The sequence below is a fragment of the Drosophila guanche genome, unplaced genomic scaffold, assembly GCF_900245975.1.
Source record: "Drosophila guanche unplaced genomic scaffold, DGUA_6, whole genome shotgun sequence".
Taxonomy (NCBI): Eukaryota; Metazoa; Arthropoda; class Insecta; order Diptera; family Drosophilidae; genus Drosophila; species Drosophila guanche.
Genome location: NW_022995744.1, coordinates 5,942,191 through 5,963,960, shown reverse-complemented (window position 1 = coordinate 5,963,960; position 21,770 = coordinate 5,942,191). Strand labels below are relative to the sequence as shown.

General features: G+C 44.5%; 2 protein-coding genes across 6 annotated transcripts in view; one reads left to right on the top strand and one right to left on the bottom strand.

Moving 5' to 3' along the window:
- The first annotated feature begins 604 nt into the window (after nt 1-604).
- LOC117579128 (protein TANC2) overlaps nt 605-21,770 on the top strand; it is a 46,767-nt gene continuing 25,601 nt past the window's right edge. For 3 of the 5 annotated variants that reach the window (XM_034264865.1, XM_034264866.1, XM_034264864.1), the window contains exon 1: nt 605-1,580. In XM_034264865.1, the coding sequence (XP_034120756.1) occupies nt 608-1,580 (973 nt within the window). In that variant the 5' untranslated portion in view covers nt 605-607. Of the gene's footprint in view, nt 1,581-5,214; nt 5,359-5,833; nt 6,430-21,770 lie in introns of those variants that run through there. The other 2 variants (XM_034264867.1, XM_034264868.1) reach the window with 2 other exon arrangements.
- LOC117579130 (trichohyalin) lies at nt 15,428-17,144 on the bottom strand. Its single transcript, XM_034264869.1, has one exon. It carries the CDS (start codon nt 17,142-17,144, stop codon nt 15,453-15,455), a length of 1,692 nt encoding a protein of 563 aa, XP_034120760.1. The 3' UTR covers nt 15,428-15,452.

Below are 21,770 nucleotides of genomic sequence, written 5' to 3'. Positions count from 1 at the left end.
CGGAAGAAGCAGACGCCAGCAGAGGCAGCCAACAGCAGCAGCAGAATCGTTGCAGGGGGCCACACGTTGAAGATGCGCTCACATGTGGCCGTAAATGGGGGAAGTTGCGTGCATGCGTCTATCGTTTTGGGGGGACACTTCCGTCTCCAGCTCCGGCTGTGGAGCTGCTGCATGTGTGTGCCCCCTCCCGCACATACATACATGCATATGATAGATTTATGTGGAAACAATTTCACGTTCTGTTGTTGCCCTGGCATTAAGTGGCATTAAAGTTTCCCGGGCTTATCGCATACAAGCTTGCACCTACAGATGCTCAGATGTGTGCACAGTATCTTCAGGCATGAGTTGAGCTAAGATTTGGGCTCATTTCCGCTGTAGGTACATCCAGTGTGTCTGTGTGTCTTTTATGTAGGATCGTTAATGTCAAGTCAGCCCTCAAATTACATGTGTCAAATTATGTTGAATGTGGAGCATTGTCCAGGTACAGTTGTGCCTTGGATGGAAGCTGGAATAGATAGATGATCAGCCGCAGATCAGGATCAATAATTTCACTTGCATTTACATAATTTTTTAATACAAATCCTTCTTTTTTTATCGTTCTTAGCTCATGGCCACGCTGCAGCAGTTGCCACTCCATCACATGGACGAAGAACAGATTGATCTACCAACGCCACCGCTGCCCATTAATCCGCCGACAAAGCTGCTTGCCAATGGGATTATCTATGGCTTTCGCACACGTCATTTGTCCTGCATCGAGGAGAACGACTCTGACTCGCTGGCCGGCAGCTCCATTCCTCATGCCTACGACATGATGCAGCAGGCGGACGAGACCTTCCAGAAGCTGAACGCCACTGCAGGGCAAAGCTGTGAGGAGGAGGACGAGGGGGAGGGTCAGTCTGGTAGCGAGGATGAGGAAGCCAATCTGGATGATACGATTGCCATGATCGATGAGTCGCGTCTGTGCGATGCCGATTATCTGGATGAGCTGGTGGCCGATGAGCAACAGCAGCAGCAGCTGGAGGAGTCCTCGGATCTAGTCGACTCTGGCAATGTGGAGGAGGATTACTGGCAGCACAGCTTCAATCGCAATGACATTATGATGACGTCCGTCTACGGCACACTGAATGGTTCCATAGCTAGTGAAATTTCCTCGACAGCCCCACCGCCGGCGTACACAGAGATGAGCACCCCCAAAAAGGAAAGAGAACAACCCGAACCCGTGTATGCCACGCCCGAGAAGCGTCGCGCCAGCAACCGCAGCTTTGACTCCACCTGCGCCTCCCTCACCAGCTCCATTTACGGCGGCTCCATGAACTCCTCCCTCGATCTCAAGTACTCCTCTCTGGTAGTCTCAGCGAGCGGCGGCGGCGACTCTGGCGGCATCAGTGCCACAAGCACACTGCGCGGCACCTCCGTCCCACCCATGGACATATCCATGATGTCCAGCGATGGCGTGAGTGCCCTTGACTGGAGTTCCGTAAGTGCAAGCTGCGGCGTCCTGGACACGGACTATGCTGCTCATCCCGAGGAGGAGCTGGACGAGGAGGCATCCGCCAAATGCCTGAGTGCAGCAGAGACTGGTGAGTGGTTCACACACACACTTAATTTGTGCTATAAAATCCATGAAATTTCCCATTTATGGCTAATTGTGAGAAAGACCTCGCCAATCCTTTGCCCGCCCAGCCTGGCATTAAACTCATTTACCATCCTTCATTACCGGACATAGACACAGATACTCCACTCTTCGTACAACTGTTTTAATGACCGACTCGCAACGGACTCATTTCTTTCGGCATTAGAAAGGTAGCCCGCAAGGCGGCGGCTAACGCTGACCCCCAGCACACACTTCAACATCATCAGCCAGCCGGCCATTCAGCAGCAACAACATCCTCTCGGCCTCTCAAAGAGCCAACAGATTTCCACCGGGCGAATGGTGGTGGTGCATACGATTTGGTACGATTCAATCGGCCGTAGAGCAAACAAAGCCCAAGAAGAAGAGAAGAGAGAAAGCCATTTCACACAGATGTTTAACAAGCCAACAGCACCAGGGTCATAAATCATCGAAGTGGATTTTATATATCTCTTATTTGGTTAGCATATGACCGTGCTAGCCAGCTGGGAGGATCCTCCTCGGGGTGAAAATTCGCTGATACGAGTACGCTGTGACATTGACAGTTTCTAATAAGAAAATTGGCCAAGATTTATGCGCCAGCCTGCCGCTTGCACTCCCTTCCACTTTTCATTTAAAACTAATCAATAAACTGGCACAGCCCGCAAACAAAATAGTTGCAACAAATTGCCAAATGATGCTGCAAAGTGCAATGTCACAGTAATTTACGTGCCACTCCAAAGCCCCACCATCCACGCTGCTGATGAGAATTTATGCAAGGGTTAAGTGTCAGCCGCAGCCTCTCTCAGACCCAGCCCCAGCCCCAGCCCCATCAATATTTGCATAGTGGGTGTCATGCGATTTAATCTTTTAAGAATGAATTAATATTTGGTGATCGATTTGTCAGCATAAAAGTTACCTTTTTGGATTCCCAAAATCATTTTCATATCTACCGAATAAGTATTCTTTCCACCTGTTAGATATTCGCACAGTTTTTCTGCATTTTGATCCACTGTTCTGCCCTGGCTGTGGAAATTCGTGGCTTGTTTGGAGTGTGTGTGCAGTGCGCAAAAGTGAAAAGTCATGAATCATATGCATCATGATCACACCGAACGCCGTGCCAGTGCCACACCAAACCATGGCAAACTAGGATGGATGATGATGATGAAGCTCCAACCACTGCCGCAGCCACAGCCACAGCCACAGCCACTGCCAGGGGGTGCATTGAGTGCGAGTCGATGTGGATGGGCCATAAAGTTCCATTGCTTATCGCTGGAAAACTTTTAAAAAACACTTGAGATTGCGCTGAGAACGTGCAGAGAGACTGAACCGAACCGAACCGAACCGAGCCAAAGCGACCCAAAGCGGAGCCTCAGAGACGCATCCATGGAACAGGTAGAAGAGTCTCTCAGCACACACTCCACTCCACCGCCGCCACAGAGAGAAATGGGGGAAGACGAAGAAGACAACGAAGACAGGCAGTGGCAGACGCTTGTGTTGTTTGGCTGCTTGTATCTACAAATAGACTTGGAGGAGAGCTGACGGCCGCAAGACAAAGTCAAACAAAAGACCCAAACGGTAGTTGCCATGAATGGACCAACAACGAATCGAGAAACCGGCTGAAAACTATCTGTATCTGACGGATGCGAGAGGCCAACACTCGCACTCGGACACAGTTTGCCATTGCAACAAAGTTGCCCGTGGCCACAGCTGGACCGGTGGACCCAAACGGGGCACGGGACCCGGTAACTATTTATTGGCACGGGATGGATCCCAAGCTCGGATCCAGATAGGAGCCTCAATAAAATCCCAGCGCACGCACCGACTTGAATGCATTTTGTGTGTTCGATAAGCCAGCCCCGGAGTCGGAGCGGGGCGAGTCTCTGATTTCCCACAATCGATGCACTTGAATTTGAATTTCGCAATTGCTCTTTCAATATTTATGAGTTGAACTCTGTAGTTAGTCTTTTCCACTCTTGCGATAATGAAAGTGCTACGATGGAAACCATTTACTTGGCTCTTGATTAAATAGAATTTACTGCAAAAAAGGTTAAAAGTCTAAGAATGCGATTGCCTGAGAACTAGCAGAACTTTTGTGGTTGCCACTCTTTGATAATTCCAAGAAAATTTAGAACTTTACTCCAAACATTGCAAAATGCTTAAATCAGTTTGTGATTTAGTTTCTAAATCAGTTCTAATGTTTATGCTTCTCTTATCAATTAGATGCCCGTTATTATATGTAATGTTCTAGATTTTTGTTACGGAAAAGATTTCTACAAAATGTAATGGAAAGAGAACCCATCCACATGGGTCTCTAGGGTCTCTGCTACAATCAAAACCCATTAATCACGATTGTGTCACAGGTATTAGCTCATTTGATCGCTTTACATGGACTCAATAACTGAGGGATCTACGACCAACACGAACACGAACCCGAACATGTTTCGAGCGATTACAAACCATTATTGTCATTGCTGTAAGATTACGTGAGCTGAACGCGGGTGTTCGGGCGTTTCTTTCTTCTCTTTTCCACCTAATGAGTAGATTAATTCTAATGTAATTGAAAATTCTATTTGGCTTTCCAGCTATTGGGAAATTGGGCAACCTTTACATGTGATTGTAATGCTACCAAAAATGGGGGTGAATTTCCCCAAGTAGCACTGCCAATTGATTTTGTTACCTTTTTGGATTTTGGTTCTTTATCCATTTTCCTGGTTAAAGGAACAGATCAAATAGGGTTCCTATCTAATCAGTTTGTTTATGTAAATATTCGAGAATAATTATGTTTGCACCATGCCATCTGCTGGCTTTGAAAAACCGATGTAGAATATTTTACAAGGGAGTCCCGACGGCACACATTGTAGAGTGACACAATTCCACCTCATACTCGTCCAAATCGAAATCTTGCCTAATCCACTCACTTTCAACCAGTCACTTATCTGAGAGGAGCCCCTGGAGAGGAGTGAAGTGGAGTGGATTCCAATGGCTAAAGGCACCTCCATTTGCTTGCGTCATCATTCGCTCCTCGGTCAGCCGGATGCGGTGTGTGAAGAGGGAGGTAAGGCAGAGCGATAAGCGACGCGACCAAGTCAGCACCTCAATCAGTCAAAACCCATAAAGAACAAATACAAATACTAGAACTCGGCGTGAATGAATGCTTCCACACAAATTGAAAAAAAAGAGAAAGAAAAAGAGTGATAGTGAAACTGATAAGACAGACGCAGAGACAAGCAACGCACGCCGAGCGCCGAGCGCCGTGCAGAGATCGCATATCAGCTGGAGAGCTGAACATAAAGACAGCGGGAGAGAGGAGGAACGACAACGAGAGCGCAAGCACACTCTGAAATTGTGTCTTGGGTTTTGGAAAACCGGTAAACCAGTTGTGTGCCCACTGTGTGCAGAGAGAGAGAGAGAGAGAGAGAGTCCGACACTTGTCTGGCTTTGGCATAGCATTTAAAAGGTGGGAGCCATCTCAGCGAGCTCTCTCTTTGCAAGGGACCAAACACGCTCTGAATATAGAGAGTGCAAGCACGCTGAGTTGTCCATACCTTGTTGCAAGGCATGGCATGGCATGGTTATACCATGTGTCTGGCTTTTCGCCGCTCAGTTTTCAAACGCATTTTAAAGCTCGCGCACGCGCACCTCTCGGCCAAACAACGGCTCCGCCAGCCGCGATCAATCGTACGGACGGGACGGGCCCGGCATCGTCGCTACTTTGGATACGGTTCTCATTTCAGAAACACATACTCGTATGTCAAATTCCCCCAAAAAAAGTGCAAACTTGCCAAATTAAAGATAGTTTCCATGTGCCGTTGCGGCAGGTGATGATGAGTAATGTGGAATGCACTGCAGAAAAATGTAATAAACTTAGCCGATCATAAATACCTGTGTTTGTTTCAGTGTGTGCTGTGTGTGTGTGTGGGGGTGTGCATACTCGTCTAGGAATTCCTCTTTTGTCGTGTGAAAATTATTTTACTGTTTACCGTTTGCAAAACGATGACTCCTCTCCAAAACGGGGGGATAAGATAATATGGTACGAAATTATTCAATAGTCATGCGGTTAACACAAATACTAGATTTGATGAAATTGTTTTTCATTAAAATTTAAGTATTCAGTAAAATTCTTTGCACATTTTGGCCAAACAAAAGAGGATCCGAAGAGAACCAACTGCTCAATCTAAAAAGAGAAAAAGAGTTAAGCAACAAGCCAACATCTATATTTAGTGATTTATTTAAACTTAAAGCATTCCATGGCGGCTTTTGCCAGTGCATTTTGAAACCGAATCGAACGAAAGAAATCGAAAGAAATAAAAAAAGGAGCGACAAAGAGAACGTGATACAAAAAGTGTGACAGAGGAGAGAACAAGAAGGAAGACAAGCATTTAGGCAGCAAGAAGCAAAGCTAAATCAGGCGCCCGGCTGCCAGGGCAACGACTTAAAAGGATTCGCCTCATCGGCAGCAGGCAGCTGGAACTGCATCCATACTAAAGCTATAGATACAGCAACAGCAGACGGCTACATATACTACAGATGCTGAGATACTTGTACATGAGGCAACCAACGAACCCACAGCGAACCACAAAAGATACATGCCATGTTCCCACTAACCAACCGCTCTTCGAGTGGCAAAGGCACCAGCAACATAACCCGAAATAACAACACCAACAGCCAGACCACAAGCTTTATCAACGGCAACAGCAACAACAATCATAACAACAACAACAGCAACGCAAAGGATAAAGGAAATTTTGAAAATAATTGGAGCTGCAATAAAACAACCGGTCGTCGATCTGGTAGCGGGAATAGCTGCAGTTTTTTAGGTAAATCAACTCCTTTGGGCTCACTCACTTTTGGTGTCAGAAGTAATGCATAATTTACCGTTAATTGTCATGGTTCCCTGCCCTCCCCGCAGGGATAATTTTTGGCCCTCTTTTTCTACACACAAATATTTTATTTAATGGATTTTACGAAACAGTATTTAATAGTGGAAGGAAACACCAATTAGATAAATATCTTTCTAGTGCCGAGTCAAGGGAAGTATGGTCAGGTATACTTACTGTTTTAACTAAAAGAAAGCCAAACACAACCTGAGTCTGCTGCCCATTTATTTTTTGTACTCGCACTGGGAAAGCTTTTCAAAATGAACTCCGTTGGCCAAGCGGTTTCTTTGATCGCGAGACTCTTATCTTATGGCCATCATCTCATCTCCTTCATTGGAATGGCTTCAATTTTGCAAATCGCATTTACTCTTTTCCGCTTGCAGTACTTTTGATGTCCACAACTGATAAAGGGTTACCGCTTTTAACTGAAATTTACAATGCAAATTGCATTAATTGCAATTTTCTGTTCAAATTGACTTTGCAGCGGCAGCGGCACTGTCGTTGTCGTTGTCGTTGTCGCTGTTGTCGATGTTGTTGTTGGACTTACATTAAAATGCAAATACTTTTGCACTAATTTACATGTCGCGCCGGGCTTGTTCGTTCTCTTCTCCCTCAACCGCACAAACGCGCCTGAGGAGACAGAGAAAGAGAGGGAGAGACAATGGAAGTCTTTTGTTGTTGCAGCAGACATGGTTTGGATGGGGGAGTGCAGCAGCAGAAGGAGGAGGATGTGTAAGTGTGAGCTTCAACCATGTGAAATGCCATAAAAATTCCAGTCTCTTCGCAGGGTTGTCCTCTTGTTCCTCTGCTTCCTCTCTTCATGTCTCTGCTTTTTGTGTGTTTGCTGATTTAGTTGCGCTTGCGCAATCATCGCCGAAAGCTTCTTCTTTGCTCTTTCATTGCGCATGCCAAAAAGAGAAGCAGAAAGAGACGGCCAAGTGTAGAGCCAGAGAGGGGCAGTTTGAGGGGATGTCGGCACATGCGCTTTGTTTGCCAGTCGCTGCTGCTGTTGTTGTTGCTGTTGTTGTGTTTGGGGAAAGAATTCCCAGAAATATTTTACTTGGAAATTTGTTAACAGTCAAGACAAAGACAGCAGCATAGTAGGGAACATTGTGGTTCGTTCGACCGGGCCAGGGGCCGTGGAAGTGTATCAAGTGTTTGCCGGGTAGACCCGCTCCTCCTTCCCCCTACCTCCACCACCACGATTCCAAGTTGAAGGTTAAAGTTGAGTCGCTCTCAAGCTTTTGATTGAAATATAGAAAAAGCTTGGGTTCTGTGGCTTGGAATTTATTTGTTCCAGTGGATTTGAAGATCCTTTGTGCGGCATTAGAAATGGACGGAAAGCGTTTCTGAATTTGATAAGCCTAGACAGTTCTGAAGGATCTCGAAGAGGCTCACAAAAAAACCACTTCCCAGAGAGATATATAGGAATATGCTGGGCAATAATTCATTCGAAATGGTAACTAGCCTTCAAACTCCAGAGCCTTATTCTTGACTTTTGTGTTAGGCGGAAGGTAGCAGTGGAGTCTCAGGGGCAGCGTCTCTAATTCCAATTCTATTTCCACTTCTCGAGGCAGCTGTCGAAGCACTCGTGTGCATAGTTTTAATTGCAAATTGCAAAACTGACCAGTCATAACAAGTCTAATTAAAGCGAGATGTCTGCAGTCTGCCGGCCGATGCCAGGCGAATAACTTGCATATTTTTAGATTTAGCTTGAGTCCGCTCCGCATTTGCATGCCAGTCTGCGGATCTGGGGGGCTGCTGTCTCAATGCCAGAGCGTCTGTGTCCGCGGACACACCACAAATTAGAAAGGGAGATCCATGGAAAAGATGAAGAACAGCGTGCCGGAGTGGCAATGAGTTAATTTGCTGCCAAAACACACCCTCAGGCCTCATTAGGTTGCACTCTGAGTGAGATTTATAGGCAAACTCTGAGTGGAGCGGCGCTGCTGGCGAATTAGTTGGAAATGCAAAAAAATTGTCGGGTCAGTCGTAGAGGCTGGCAGGCAGGAGGTCGGTGCTACTCGGCTCTGGCTCTGCTTAATTGTGTGGCAGAAGCAGCACCATCTCTGCGGGTTGCCTGTCTAAATGAGCGTCTAAAGTGTGGCCGAGACAAGATTGCAACATGACCGGGGGCAGCACATCCGACTAACCAGTACTCTGGTTTTAGGTCATACGAGAATTCAAAGTAGAATTTAATTATTCAGTAGGAATAAAGTATTCTCCTATAAAGTTAAACGATTCGGCAACATAAAGATGTCTACAGCTGAGAGAGAAAAAATGTCTTTCGATTTGTTATTGCATTTGCTGTGACATTTTGAATTATTTGACACTTTGCGAAGCGCATATCCATCTACACTCCTCTCTCTCTCTCTCTCTCTCTCTCTCACTGTCTCTGTGTCTCCCCATAGCTGGGGTCTTTCTTCATGCATTTTATTAACTCATTATTTTGAAATCAACTCTGCCTGGCAGGCAGGCAGGCAGGCAAAACGTGTTGCAGACAGCGACACAGATGGACAGCAGTTGGGGCTGGCTTCCGCTGCACTCTCTTCTTGCACAACTTTTCTCTTGATTAAGTACTGAACTTGTTGCTGTTGGTGTTGCTGCTCTCTCTCTCTCTCGTTTGCCGATTAGCGAGCGAATATTATTCATCTGGTGACCGCAATTTGGGGACTAAAAGAATTATACTCTTAATTGAGACAATCAATAATTGTGGCATATCTTTAATTAACATCAATGGGCGCATCTGCTGCAAAAAACTTACACTCCGGTGACTAATAAACTGCAACAATAATAATAATCAAATTAGCAGTAAAATTTCGAAAATTCGGTAGTCTTTGATCGGATCTTAAGCATTGCATAAATTTCGTATCTAAGCTTAAGCCTCTAACAAAACCAATTAATTATTCGCACATTTATGGGGATTTTCTCCCCACCCAATCTTTTGTGGATTTCAAAATTGTAGAAACAGCAAAAAGAAGGAGCTGCCAGCCGCTGCGTAATATTTTGTCGTTGTATTGTAGATAAATAATAATAAAAAACACCAGCAGCAGCAGCAAACAACCGTTCATATCTCTCCCATCTTATATCGGGAGTCGCTTTTGGAGTCTTTGCGTGTAACTGTAGTAGAAGTTGCTGTTTCTGCCGCTGTTGCTGTGAAGTTGTAGGCGTAAGACAGTTGTCTCTGTATCTGCCAGTCGCTGGCGGCAGCTCCCTGTGATGTGTGGCAAGAGACATGAACAAGTAGCCGAGGACATGGCCAAACGATAAACGAACGACTTCAAACGGAGTGCCAAACGAATGGCAAAACGAAAGAAACCAAATTGTACGAGCAGTACTCGTATCTCTTGGAAGATATTCCGCGATCTCTGTTCAATGGATTTGCAATTACATTCATACAAATTTAATTGGCGATGGGAAAAAACCTTGAATGGATTAAACATATGCAGACAATGTGTTTCAATGCCCACATTTATTGCTATTTTTATGAAGAAGCATTTGATGTTGGAACATGTTGGGGTGTCTTTTGCCTTGACAACATCTCAAGAGGGTATCTTTTTGGGAGGACAGCTCTCAAAGATTGGGAAATCGCTGGTTGCCATCTACCATTAACGTATCAACCTTCGCAATCTCTTCTTACTAAAACTCTTCCCATCTTCCCTGTTGGAGCTGTTGAAACGAAAATTGAGCAAAAGTCACGTTTGTTACCCCGCTAACCTCCGCTCCACACAAAAGTTAAGATCAACACTTGCGATAGATCTCATGCACAGAAATAAACGTACAAATAAGAAACCACAAGAGAAAAACGTGCAAAAAAACGCTCAACTAACATTTGTCGACTTTTGTTTATACATGCAAATTTACCTTTTAATATTTGCACTACAAATCCACAAACCCCAAGCTCTATTTCGACTATTTCCCACTTTATTGTTTTTTGGCGACGCGACAATTTGCAAAGCAAACGACAAAAAATGGAATAGTTTTCGAAGCACTCCTCCGGAATGGAACGGAATGGAATGGAGTGTAGTGGAGTGGTGGTGGAGTGGAGTGGAGCGAGGTGACGCCGACAACAAGCAAAGCCAATTACCGTTTTTAATTATTTGTAAATATTGAAAAAGTCGGCTGGACTTATTGCTTGGCGCCGCAACAACAGTAACAACAAAAGCAGAAGAAAAACCTTATCGATTTGGCAAAGCAGTTCAACAGGTGCGGCCGTCCCGGCCCTCAGCGGCCAAAGTGCGAACGTACCTGGGGTACATGAGTGGGTGTGAGTCTGTGTCGTATCTGTGTATCCCCCCGTTATGTGTTCATATCTAATCAAAAGGTCTTTACATTTCGCGTTCCAAATACCAATGGAATGAACAATTGCAAGCAGAATAGATCGATCTTGACAACCTTGTTCAGTTTTTACCCATTGGTACCCAGATACTGAGATAAGATTGATAAGTGCGATAAAAAATAATAAACAGATAGATACCGATCTAGCACGAATTAATTCGGTAACTTTAGCAGTAAACATTTAATTTAAATGTTCACAAATCATTAAACTGAACTTCAATATCTCCCACTTTCATCTCTTCGTAACTGAGAAAAAATAAACTTTCTTTGTCTGCGTCAAAGGAGATTTCTATCTGCTGCCACTTCACATTTGAGCAATTTCTCAGAGCCAAGCAAAAGTCTTGCCAAAAAAGCAGACGCGTGGGCCATAAATAAATAAAATCAGTATATATGAAGGGCACTTCATATGGAAATTGAAAATGTGCGCAAAGTACAACAAAACGAGTTGGGATTGCTTTTTACGAGTATTTTGTGAGTAATGTCTGGTAAATGTACATGCGATTTGGGTGTATTCGCATTCATTCATACATTCATTTATGGCTTCCCCCTTTGGCCGCTGTTTATTATTTATTATTATTATTATTTTGTTTTTACAAAGTGGGCGTGTCGAATTGCGGTAATTTATTAAGTGTTTTTCTTTCCCACTCTGTTTAATTGCCGCTCAGATGATGATTTACTAGTGTCTTTGTGCTTTGTCTTCGTCTTTCCTCTCCACGCAAAGAGCTCTGACTTTCACCTCCAGTGAAATTACGGCCTAATGACTAAACATTTCTTTTAATTAGAAGACTCATCTCTGAGATGGGACAAACAACAATAACAATAGCGGAACAGGAAGAGCTTCTTCAACTTTTTTCTTTGTTCTTTATTTAATGCTTTTCTGCTGTATTCAGTACACAAAAATGACATTCAAAATGTTGATCCGACACTTTTAGAGAGATTAAACTTGAATCATTCTGTATTCCGCAGGGTGTTGGACATTGACGGATGGGTCACCTTCTTAGAAGTGAATTTCTGTGCATAAAATATTCATTATACATTTTCTTGTAATTTATAAACTTTCCAAAAAACCTTATTGGCAAAGCTCCCCCCCATGCCCCGTTATTTTGACATTTTGTGGCAGCTTCTTGTCGAACCTTTTTTGGGATACGCTGACTCACTCTGCAACCTGGATGCTACATGCAACGTTGCAACACGTTGCAGCGAATTAATTTATCAGCATTTACCGCTACAATGTCAACGCTACAGTAGAAGGGGGATAGCGCGAAGGAGAAGCTTTCGAAGAACTTTTCGCAGCATTAAAAGGCAATAAATTTGTTGGACCAACCAGCGACCGCTGGCCTGGCCTGGCTTGGCTTGGCTTGGCTTGGAGGTCTGTGGACCAACTTCCAAGAAGCTGGAGCGCAACTTGATATAGCCAAACATTTTTGAATACCAAAGCCGACAATTTGTATGGGACTTGGTGTGTGCTGAAGAAAAACCTCTGCGCCGAGTCCAAAGTTTGATTTATGCGTTGCGATGTTCAATGGGCGATATGGAACACAAACCGAACGGAATGGAACAGGCCAGGCCAACGGCAACTGGCCAAGGAAGTTAGTTCGTTGCCTCAGAGTCCGGGCCCCTCTGTCAAATTTCCATGGCCCAAACGGCCAGGCACGACTCCCAAAATGCGATCGGTGGCCTGCCAGTCTGCCTGCCTGCCGGTTAAATGCAGCTAAAAACATAAATTATAGACCAGCGCTTAAGACTAGAAACAAAAACTGTGCTCGAAAAACATAACTAATCAAAAAAGTCTTGTTACTGTCTGTGTCCCTTGCACTTCCCAGCAGCTTCTCCTTTCTCTGTTTTTTTCAACACTTAGCAAAAGTCCCATGCGAATATTTTCCTCAGTGCCACCGCGTTGGGGACTTTTATTCTCTGCCGCTCGTCGGCAACATGTTGCCGCGTCAGAGCTGCGCCTTTGTCTCGTAAATGTTCAACATTTGTATTATAAAACCAAGCTCTGGGTCTCGTTCCCCCCGCTGCAGCTTATTTCTCACACAATGCGAGTGCGATTTATTTGTATGCACATTTCGAAGCAGAAATTGATTAATTACGGATACAAAAGTAATCGTACAATGCAAAGCGGAAGAGCTGCACAGAGACCGATTTCTTGTTCGTTACGATTATTCATAGATTCATTTGTTGTATTCATTTTTCACGCTCAATGTTTTTATTTGTGATTATATTTTTATTACACAAAGCAAGCCACACGAATCGAGTTTTTGTAAGACACGATTCCTTGATTGTAATGTTATTCTAGTTATTGTTATTCTGAAGGTTTCTGCATTATCTGGCTGACACGTCCCTGACACCACTTGTGGCAGTGCTAGGGTACTCATAAATCGATTAATCGCTCGTTTGACTCGATTAAGTTCTGTAAAATCTTACAAAAGTAGATTCAATTGTCTAAAGATTGCATACCACCCATGCGGATTAATGTGGCTTTCATTTCGCACGTTATTAAAAATATTCGAAATGACAGTTGGGCAGGGAGAGTAGCGCCATGTTACGAGTTGTCTCTCCGTCACACTTAATTGCTGTCAAGTATTTTGCAAAACCCTAAACTACCAACTCAAACTGGGGAGGAGTGGTTATGGGTTATCCGAGCGAAATGTCAAGGCAATTAGTTCCAATCGACTCGCACCAGATACAAATACATACTTTGCTCTGTGTCGATCTTTTTCTTGAATAGCCTGCTCTGTGGCAGTCCGCAAGAGGTTGTTTGAGAGAGTGAGACACATAATGCCTTTGATGCCACATGTGTGTGTTTTTGCTTTTATGATTCTGTGTGCTACTTAAATTTCATGGAATTGTTTGTCTGTCTTGTTGCTTTTAATGAGCCATTAAAATGTTTAGGGCATTGTAGTACATTTAGCTCAACAAAAAAGTTTATTTTTATTTTTATTTTAGAGGAGGTTTTTTGTGGGAGGCATTTATTCATATTATGTATTATATTATATTATTTATATACATATATTATTTGTACTTTGTTATTTCTAACAATAACTTTAATATTTATTTATTTTTCTACTTTTAGGTAAGTTTTGGTTCCAATTTACATCTTTCGTAGAAGTAAACTTCACACATTTGTAAGTAAATATTGAAATGGTAAAACCTTTTAGGCCAAACCCCTTAATTTGGTCAGCCAACAGGGGATTAGATCATCCGAAAAGCGTCACAGAGCTGGCAAAGAGGAAGTATTCCTCGATATATTATTTTGTAGTACATTTTGTCACACAAACTCGATCCAACCGACACGAGTCTCTGCTGTCGGGTTGCTTCATTTGCCAACTCATTAAACACAATTAGTCGTGTGTTCTCATAACCAGTTTCCATGCCAAATCCTTCAACTAATTGGCTGAAACTGAGAAACCAAAGAACCAAAGGAATTATCTACCTGTGTGCCTGCCGCCCCAATTCATAATTCATACATCAGTTCTGAGAACTGACGAATGTGTGGACACAATATTTCATAAATGTCTGGCTTCCTTTTGGGGTTTGATTTCGTTTCGTTTCGTTTCGTTTCAAACACACCAAAATGCACAAAAAACATAGCAGAAGATACAATTAACCTTCAGGTTCAGGTTCACTTTGGCTGTTGAGCTGAATTGTATTTTTTCTGTTGTCTTTTTGGTTGCGCAAATACAACGTACGACAGCAACGCTGACAGCAGCAGTAACAGAAAACAGCAACAGCGACAGTCACAGGCCACAACGACAGCGACTCGCGTTTGTATCTAAAATCAACAAGTTCACGACGACACAGGCACAACAACCACCAGAACCACAACTACAGAAAGATAAAAAACTTTTAAGCGTCAGGCAAATAGACAAAATGATACCCAAAAAACCACCAACACCGATACTAATACCCGCAAATGCCCCACAATCCCCGCCACCCCATTCATTGCCAGACGTTTGCTAAGAAGGCAAACAGAGAAACCCCAAACCCCAAAGCCCAAAGGCGAACCTCTGGCAAACCCCATTTGAGTGACAAGTCGAACCAGATAATTCACTCGCTTACTCAATGCCTTAAACTTCTGTCTCAGTAGATAATCTACCATATCGATATCTATATATCTATCAAACCAAAAACCACAACAAGAAATACCCTTAGCAAATGAATTCTCGTGTATTCTCTTTAAAATTTTTCACTTGTGCTACTCTACCTCAATCTATATCCATATGTATATCTCAAGGAGCTTTCACCCCGACACTCAAAGAGTGACGCAAATGAGAGCTCCTTGTGTGTTTGTGGCGCTGATGATGTCGTTACTTAGCCATGGGACATGGACACACGGCACCACTAATGGAGGCATTCGATTACTCCAGTGAGTAATGGCATTGGAAATCGATCCTACATCGAATTGGATTTCGTATATTCGTACTTTTAATCGCAATTCAATACGACTCGCATTTGGGTTGCCTCCGTAATGGAATACCATGCCAAATATTTCGACTTCAAGTTACAGCCAGAAACAAAGTCAAGTTGGGAGGGTCAGAAATTCACGGGTTGGTTGTGGGGTTTCTTTTTATTGTGTGTGGAGTGGGAGAACCAAATAAAATGAATGATCCTCCAGCCAGTATTTATCCCTTCTTGCTCTCTTCTTTGGCTGTGGCCTCGGCCAACACCAATGTCTCAATCTTCTTGAGGCTCTCCTCGATATTGCGCCGCTGCTGCTCCTCCTCCTCGACCAGCTTGGCTTCCTCCACACTTGACTTGGCTTTGACCTCCGTCTCGGCTGCGCTGTCGCCCGCAGTGCGTCGCCCCATTGGCAGGCGCGTCACCATATGCGGTGGCACGCGGATGCCCGCCCCTATGCGGTTCTCGTTCTTGTACTGCCCCACTGCCCGGACAAAGGGCTTCAGTGGACAGCCCCTGGCCTGGGCCTCATCCATCAGCTGGTGGGCATAGTCGAAGAAGAAGGCATCCTCGCGCAGACACTCCAGCTGCGCCTCCCGATTGTAGTTGGTCTCGGGTCGTGTCTCCTCCTCGTGCCGCTGCCTCACTTGCTCGTCCAACTGCTGGCGCAGCTGCCGCACCCGCTGGAGCTGCTCCTGGCGCTGCTGCCGCTTGAACTGCACGTGGACGAGGTCGTTCTTCAGCCGACGATCGATGGCATCGCTTTTGTCAGCCTCTGCCTGCTGTTTGGCGGCCTGGGCCAGCTGCTCCTCCTCCCGCTGGATGGCCAAACGAGAGTTTTTGGCTTGCTCGCGACTCTGGCGACGCTTGGCCTGCTCTGCACTGTGAGCCTTTTGCATTTCCACCAGCTGGCGCTTGTGGCGCGCCTCATCCTCGCCAGCGCTGTAGTGGAGGCGAGGAGCCAGCAACTGGGCGAGCTTCTCGTTCCGCTGAATGCGTTTCTGGACGCGGTTGCGTGCCCGATCCTGCTTCATCTGCTCCAGGCGTCCCTTTGCCTCGTTGTGGATATCGCACTGCACCTGCTCCACCTCCTCCAGCATGAGAAGGCGCTGATGACGCTGCTCCGCCATGGCCAGCGAGGCGAGAGCCTCCTCCCGCTTCTGGCGCCGCCTGGCAGCCACCATCTCTTCCTCCTTGTGCTGCTGCTCCCTTAACTGCCGTTGGTTCCTCTCCCGCTCCTGACGTGCCTGCTCGTACTCTTCAGCCTTGAGCGCCTGACGCTCCCTCTCCCGCTCTGCAATGGCACCGAGCAGCTCCTGCTTGTGCTCCCGTAGTTGCTGGCAGCGCTCGGACCGACGCCGCTGGGTATCGTCAATCCCGTTGAGCACCTGCTCTTGGTATATGCGCCTGTCCTGCTCCGCCTTCTGCTCCAGAGCTTGGGCAAACACCACCTGCACTTCTCGCTGGGCTTGGACACTGCGCAGCACCTCGCTCTGCAGTCGGGCACACTGCAGCTCCCGCGGCCCCGGACGCAGTTCCTCCAGCAGCTTCTTGGCTGCCGCTATGCGCTCCTTCTGCGTGCGCTGTGCCTCCCGTCGAGCGGCTGCAGCCTCCTCCTCCGCCAGTCGCTTGGCCTCCAGCTCCTGTTCCCGCTGCTGCTGCAGCTCTCTCCGGCACTCCTCCGCCTTTGTGATGACCAAATTTTTGCCACCAAACTGACGTAGCAGCTCCTCCCCGCCGATACGCAGCTGCTCCTCTGCTTGCTCACGCAGCTGGAGGCGGTACAGCCGCTCCTGCTTGGCTGCCTGGCTGGCATTTGCCTGGATGCTGGCAAACCGCTTGTTGGAGATGACCAAGGGCGGCTTCTCACGGATAATTACCTCACGACGCTCCTGCGGCAACCAGGAGTACTGCATAGCAAGGGGATTAGCTTAGAACTAACATTGAATGGATTTTTCTTTTGTTGTTTGTTGATGTGTTTCCATGGCAAGGATTGGGGAGTAGCAGTCCCCGGGGTTTGCAGGTTGTCAGTAGATTGTTTGGAACTGGGACTACCGAGTATCTATGGAATGAAATCCAACAAATGAAGATATCACCACTCATACGATGCCAAAAATGTTGCAACGAAATGCCAAAACAGAAATTGTCGACATTTTAAATAGTTTATTTTAATTAATTAGTGTTTTTCGTGTGCGACAAATGTCAACGCAAATGGCCAGCATTTTGGACTGGCCAGCTCGTTTGGATGGCTTAATTATGTCCAAAAGTTATGTTGCAGACAACAGCAACAAGTGACAGGTTTCGTGATAAAGATTGGCTGATGCTTTTAGCCAATTACAGTGTTTGCCATACCAATGCCCCCTCCTAATACTCATAGCCATACCCATAATACACGTAATGCCCGTAATGTGTGCTGTACACTGGTCCGAACGGATCCGAACTGATTGAATCTGGTTTGAGGTTGTCAGTAAATTCCAAAATTAATGTGGAAGCACAAGCAAACCCTAAAAGGGCACGCTTCATTTGCTTCCGCTACCTCAAGAGCCCTTAGATTAATTTAATTAACACTTGACTGCGAATAGAAACCACAATGAATACTTTTGAAAGCCCTACGAATATTCATGGGGCTTTGAATTGGGTCAGTGCCTCGCCTTGTACAGCGTTGGGGGTTTCTATATCTAACCAAACCCCCACTAAAAAACCTCAATGCGCGGGCGATAAAGGTGCAACCCACTTTCCACCATTAAAGTAGAATAGAACATTCAGAATAGTTGTAGAAGGTAAAGCGAGAGAGAGTGAAACGTATGAAAGTTCACTTCTAATGACCATTTGGTGTTTACTTTTTAAAGCTGAAGCTTTTAAAGATTGTTTGAATATGAAAAGGTGAATTTTTATAGATTAAACTCCACTTCGAGTGCATTTCACTTTGTAGGGCACTCTGTCATTTCACAATTCTTGTGGCAAGTGAGAAGTGGTGTACATATGACACCTTGTAGAGCAACTTAGTCACCCCCTTCGCAGCCGATTCTTATCTAATCGAAGCTTATTGATTCCCCATAGACCATTGCCTTGATACCCATGTAAATATATACGACTGGACTGCCACGGCTATCTATCTTTGCTGTCTGTCGATTTCAGATTCTACTTTGTCTTCGAGTGAGGTAGAGAGAGAGAGAGAGAGAGAGCGACACACTCGGAGCGACAGAGAGACAGCGAGACATATATCACTTGATCTTCAAGTGCGAATGACAGCAGCAGCTCCAGAGAGGCAGCAATGCCTTTCGCCTGTCCACCGCCTCTGACTACCGTCCAGCCTGAGCCTCAGCCTCGTTGTTGCTGCTTCCACTTGAATGACTTCATGTGCCCCTGTCGGAAAACTTGAAAAACTTGTCTTTGTTTTCAGACGAAGAGTCAGTGGCAGAGGCAAAGGCAGAAGCTGAAGCTGAAGCAGAGTCGGGCCATAACCACACGTACTTTAGTAGGTACTGGACTGGCACTCGAGAGATCAGAACAGAATGGCGAACACAAGAACAACGAACAACGACCGGGACAACAAATGAGTGCAACTGTTTTAGACCTGTACCTGCACTCCAGCTCCAACTCAAGACCAAACCTGGGGGACTACCAGCAGAAACAGAAAAAGAACTGAAACTGAAACAGAAGCAGAAACAGAGCAAACAGCAGTCCAGTCCCCCAGTCCACAGTCCACAGTCCCCAATGACTTCAAAGTTGACCATGTTCCTCTCTCTCTCTTCTCCTTCTTAGCTGTTCTTTGTATCTTTTACCGACCTGCACAGTGCTTTTCTCTCTCTCGATCTTTCTGTGCAGTTCCTCTTGGGCCTGGTCTGGGTCTTGGTCAGAGCAATTAACATGCAATTAAACGAAGTTTCAATCTGAAGATCCCCTGCTAAAGAGTCACTAAACACTAGAAAACATTTTATAGAGAAACTTACAGCTTCTGTAGGGCAGCTCCTGGAAGCAGAAGTTTCCCCTTTTAACGATTATAATTACAAGCTACCATTTGCTGCCTGCAAATTTTTGTGGTGTTTGTAGTGGGAAAAGTCTAACCGGAAATTAATGGAATAGTTTTTGCTTTAATAAGGAACGTGTAAATATTTTTAGATATTATATGAGCTGTGTTTTATGAGCATTTCCTTCTGGAAAGACAGTCCCATTTCTAACGCTTGGCAGATGTGACTAAATAATAGATGGCCAAGTAATAGCTGAAGTTGTTTGAAGATATTCTCGCTAAGATAATTATTTCTATCCTACATTGAAATTAATTACTCTATCCACAAGTTAATCAAATATTGTTTCCACCCTTTTCTCCTGCAACTTAACTTTAGCCGGAAAACAGAAGAATCAGAAAACATTTCCCAGAAATTTTAATCAGCTTTGTTTCGGCCCCAGAAAGGTTTTAATAAAGTAACTGAAGTCTCTGCATGATATCATCTCTATTTCGAGTGTGTCTATTCTGTAAGCACCGATTTGTAACGAATCGATGGCAAGTCTTGTCACTGATGTTGCGGCTTTGGAGCATTTATAGCCATGCTGAGAATTAACTTTGAATTGCGATTTGATTTATTAACCTGTCGGTCAAACAATTTACAAGTCAAGCAGAAATAAAGAGCCAACTATAAACCCCCCGCCCGAAATACTTTTTTGGCTTATGTCATCGTTTTGGAGTAGAAAAAAATATTCATATACAACATATTTGTCGCTTATTTCAAAATCAAATTGAAGTGAGACGCAAATTGATGTTGAGGCTTTTCAATTTAGTGGAATTGGTGAGGTTAATTCTGGCGCTGAACTCTCAATTAAATAGTTTCATTATCAATTGAAGCATTTCGATCCGCTTCGCTTCGCTCCACCCTATTCTGTTCTACAGTTGGATTTTTCTATACTTTAAAAGTATTATGTGCAGGCCTATGCTGATTTCATAGGGCGATACGAAAACGAGTACAAGTACGAGATATGTTCGGTATGTGTTGTTTGCCAACAATTTCCAACAACACATTTCAATGTCAACTCGATCACGTTTTTCGATGGCAATTTGTTGCTGGCTGGTTTTATTTTCGAATTTGATACACTCTAAAGAGCGTGGCAAATTGCCCAAGCAGCAGAGAGGGGAAGTGGGGCTAAACATGAGGTTTTACACTGGTTTTGTCGTCCATTGACAGATGGAAAAACACACACCTGCAATGCTCTTGGCTGAGCTGCTGTGATTTTGCTCTTCTCGTTGATGATCGTGTTCCATCTATAACTGAGGTTATTTTTTTGTTGCAGCCATCTGATATTACCAATAATAAGATCTCCGTTCATTGACAGACCCTAAACTGCCCAATGAGATCCAATTCAATCTGTCAGACATCAAATTCAAAATTTAAGTACCACTTACATGTAGAAATATTGCCAATATTCCATCGGAAAAAACCGAAATCAATCAATCAAAAGGCATTACACATTTACGACCAATTCTGAAGTAGAAAAACTGAAAATCAACTCAATCACACGCTCTATTTATAGCAAATTAAAAATTCAGAAAAAAACTAGAGAGAGAGAAACAAAAACTGGCACGAAATATTGGTCAAAATATTTACCAGCCACGCCCCGAAATGAAAGAAGGAATTGATTAATGATGCCAGATACAGATACTCGATAGAACGGGCCAAAGAAAGAGCCTTAAACGATACAATAAACTGATAGATTCACGAAAGAAAGACGGGAAATTAAATCTTACACACATTATAGGGTGTGGAGGAATGGGGGAGTGGGGGTTGGAAAGAAGGTGTTGCATTATGTTGAGGTATCCACTCTACTTCGATCCCACTACGAACACAACTTAGAGAGTGGCGCCCACACGTGATAGCAAACCGATACGAGCCGGGGCTGCCTCATTTTGTATGCAGCTCATCGCTGGGCTACGGACCTGGGGCACACAGTGGGGCACACAGATAGCCATCGATGGCGTCGCGTAACGCGGCGGACAAATGCTGAAAGCTTGTCAGTACCTGGGGGGATCGGGGGCTTAGTTTTCCCACATTGGATAATTTATGCAAATTTATGCCCCATTCCCAAGTGGAATGAAATATTTTATAATTTGTTTCCAACTTCTGCAACATCTCGGAGTCCGAAAAGCCGCTTTTAGTCCATTACCATAATGGACCAACAAATGGCTAGAAAAAGATCTCACCAGAAACCAGAAAGAAGCCAACGGACAAATCCCCTAATGATGTGCTAATGTCGCCAATAATATTTGACAACCAAAACAGAATTATTATGGAAACAAATTATAGAATTTTAAAATGGAATCGCTCATAGAAGACTTGTGCCATAGGGCCGTTAAGATAAAATTAAACCATAAAAGATAACATAATGATTATTGGTTTTAAGATAAAAGAATGAAGTCAAACTTTGGGCAGAAGAGCTTCAAAAAGATCATCTCTGTGAGCGTCTAAAATATACACACATAAATAGCAGACAGCATTTATTCTGCAATCAAATTTCGAATTTCTTTGGTCCTCCATCTTTTTCTCTGTGTG

Coding starts and splice junctions, on each gene's coding strand:
- LOC117579130 (XM_034264869.1), bottom strand. CDS start 17,144: ATGCAGTACTCCTGGTTGCCGCAGGAGCGTCGTGAGGTAATTATCCGT.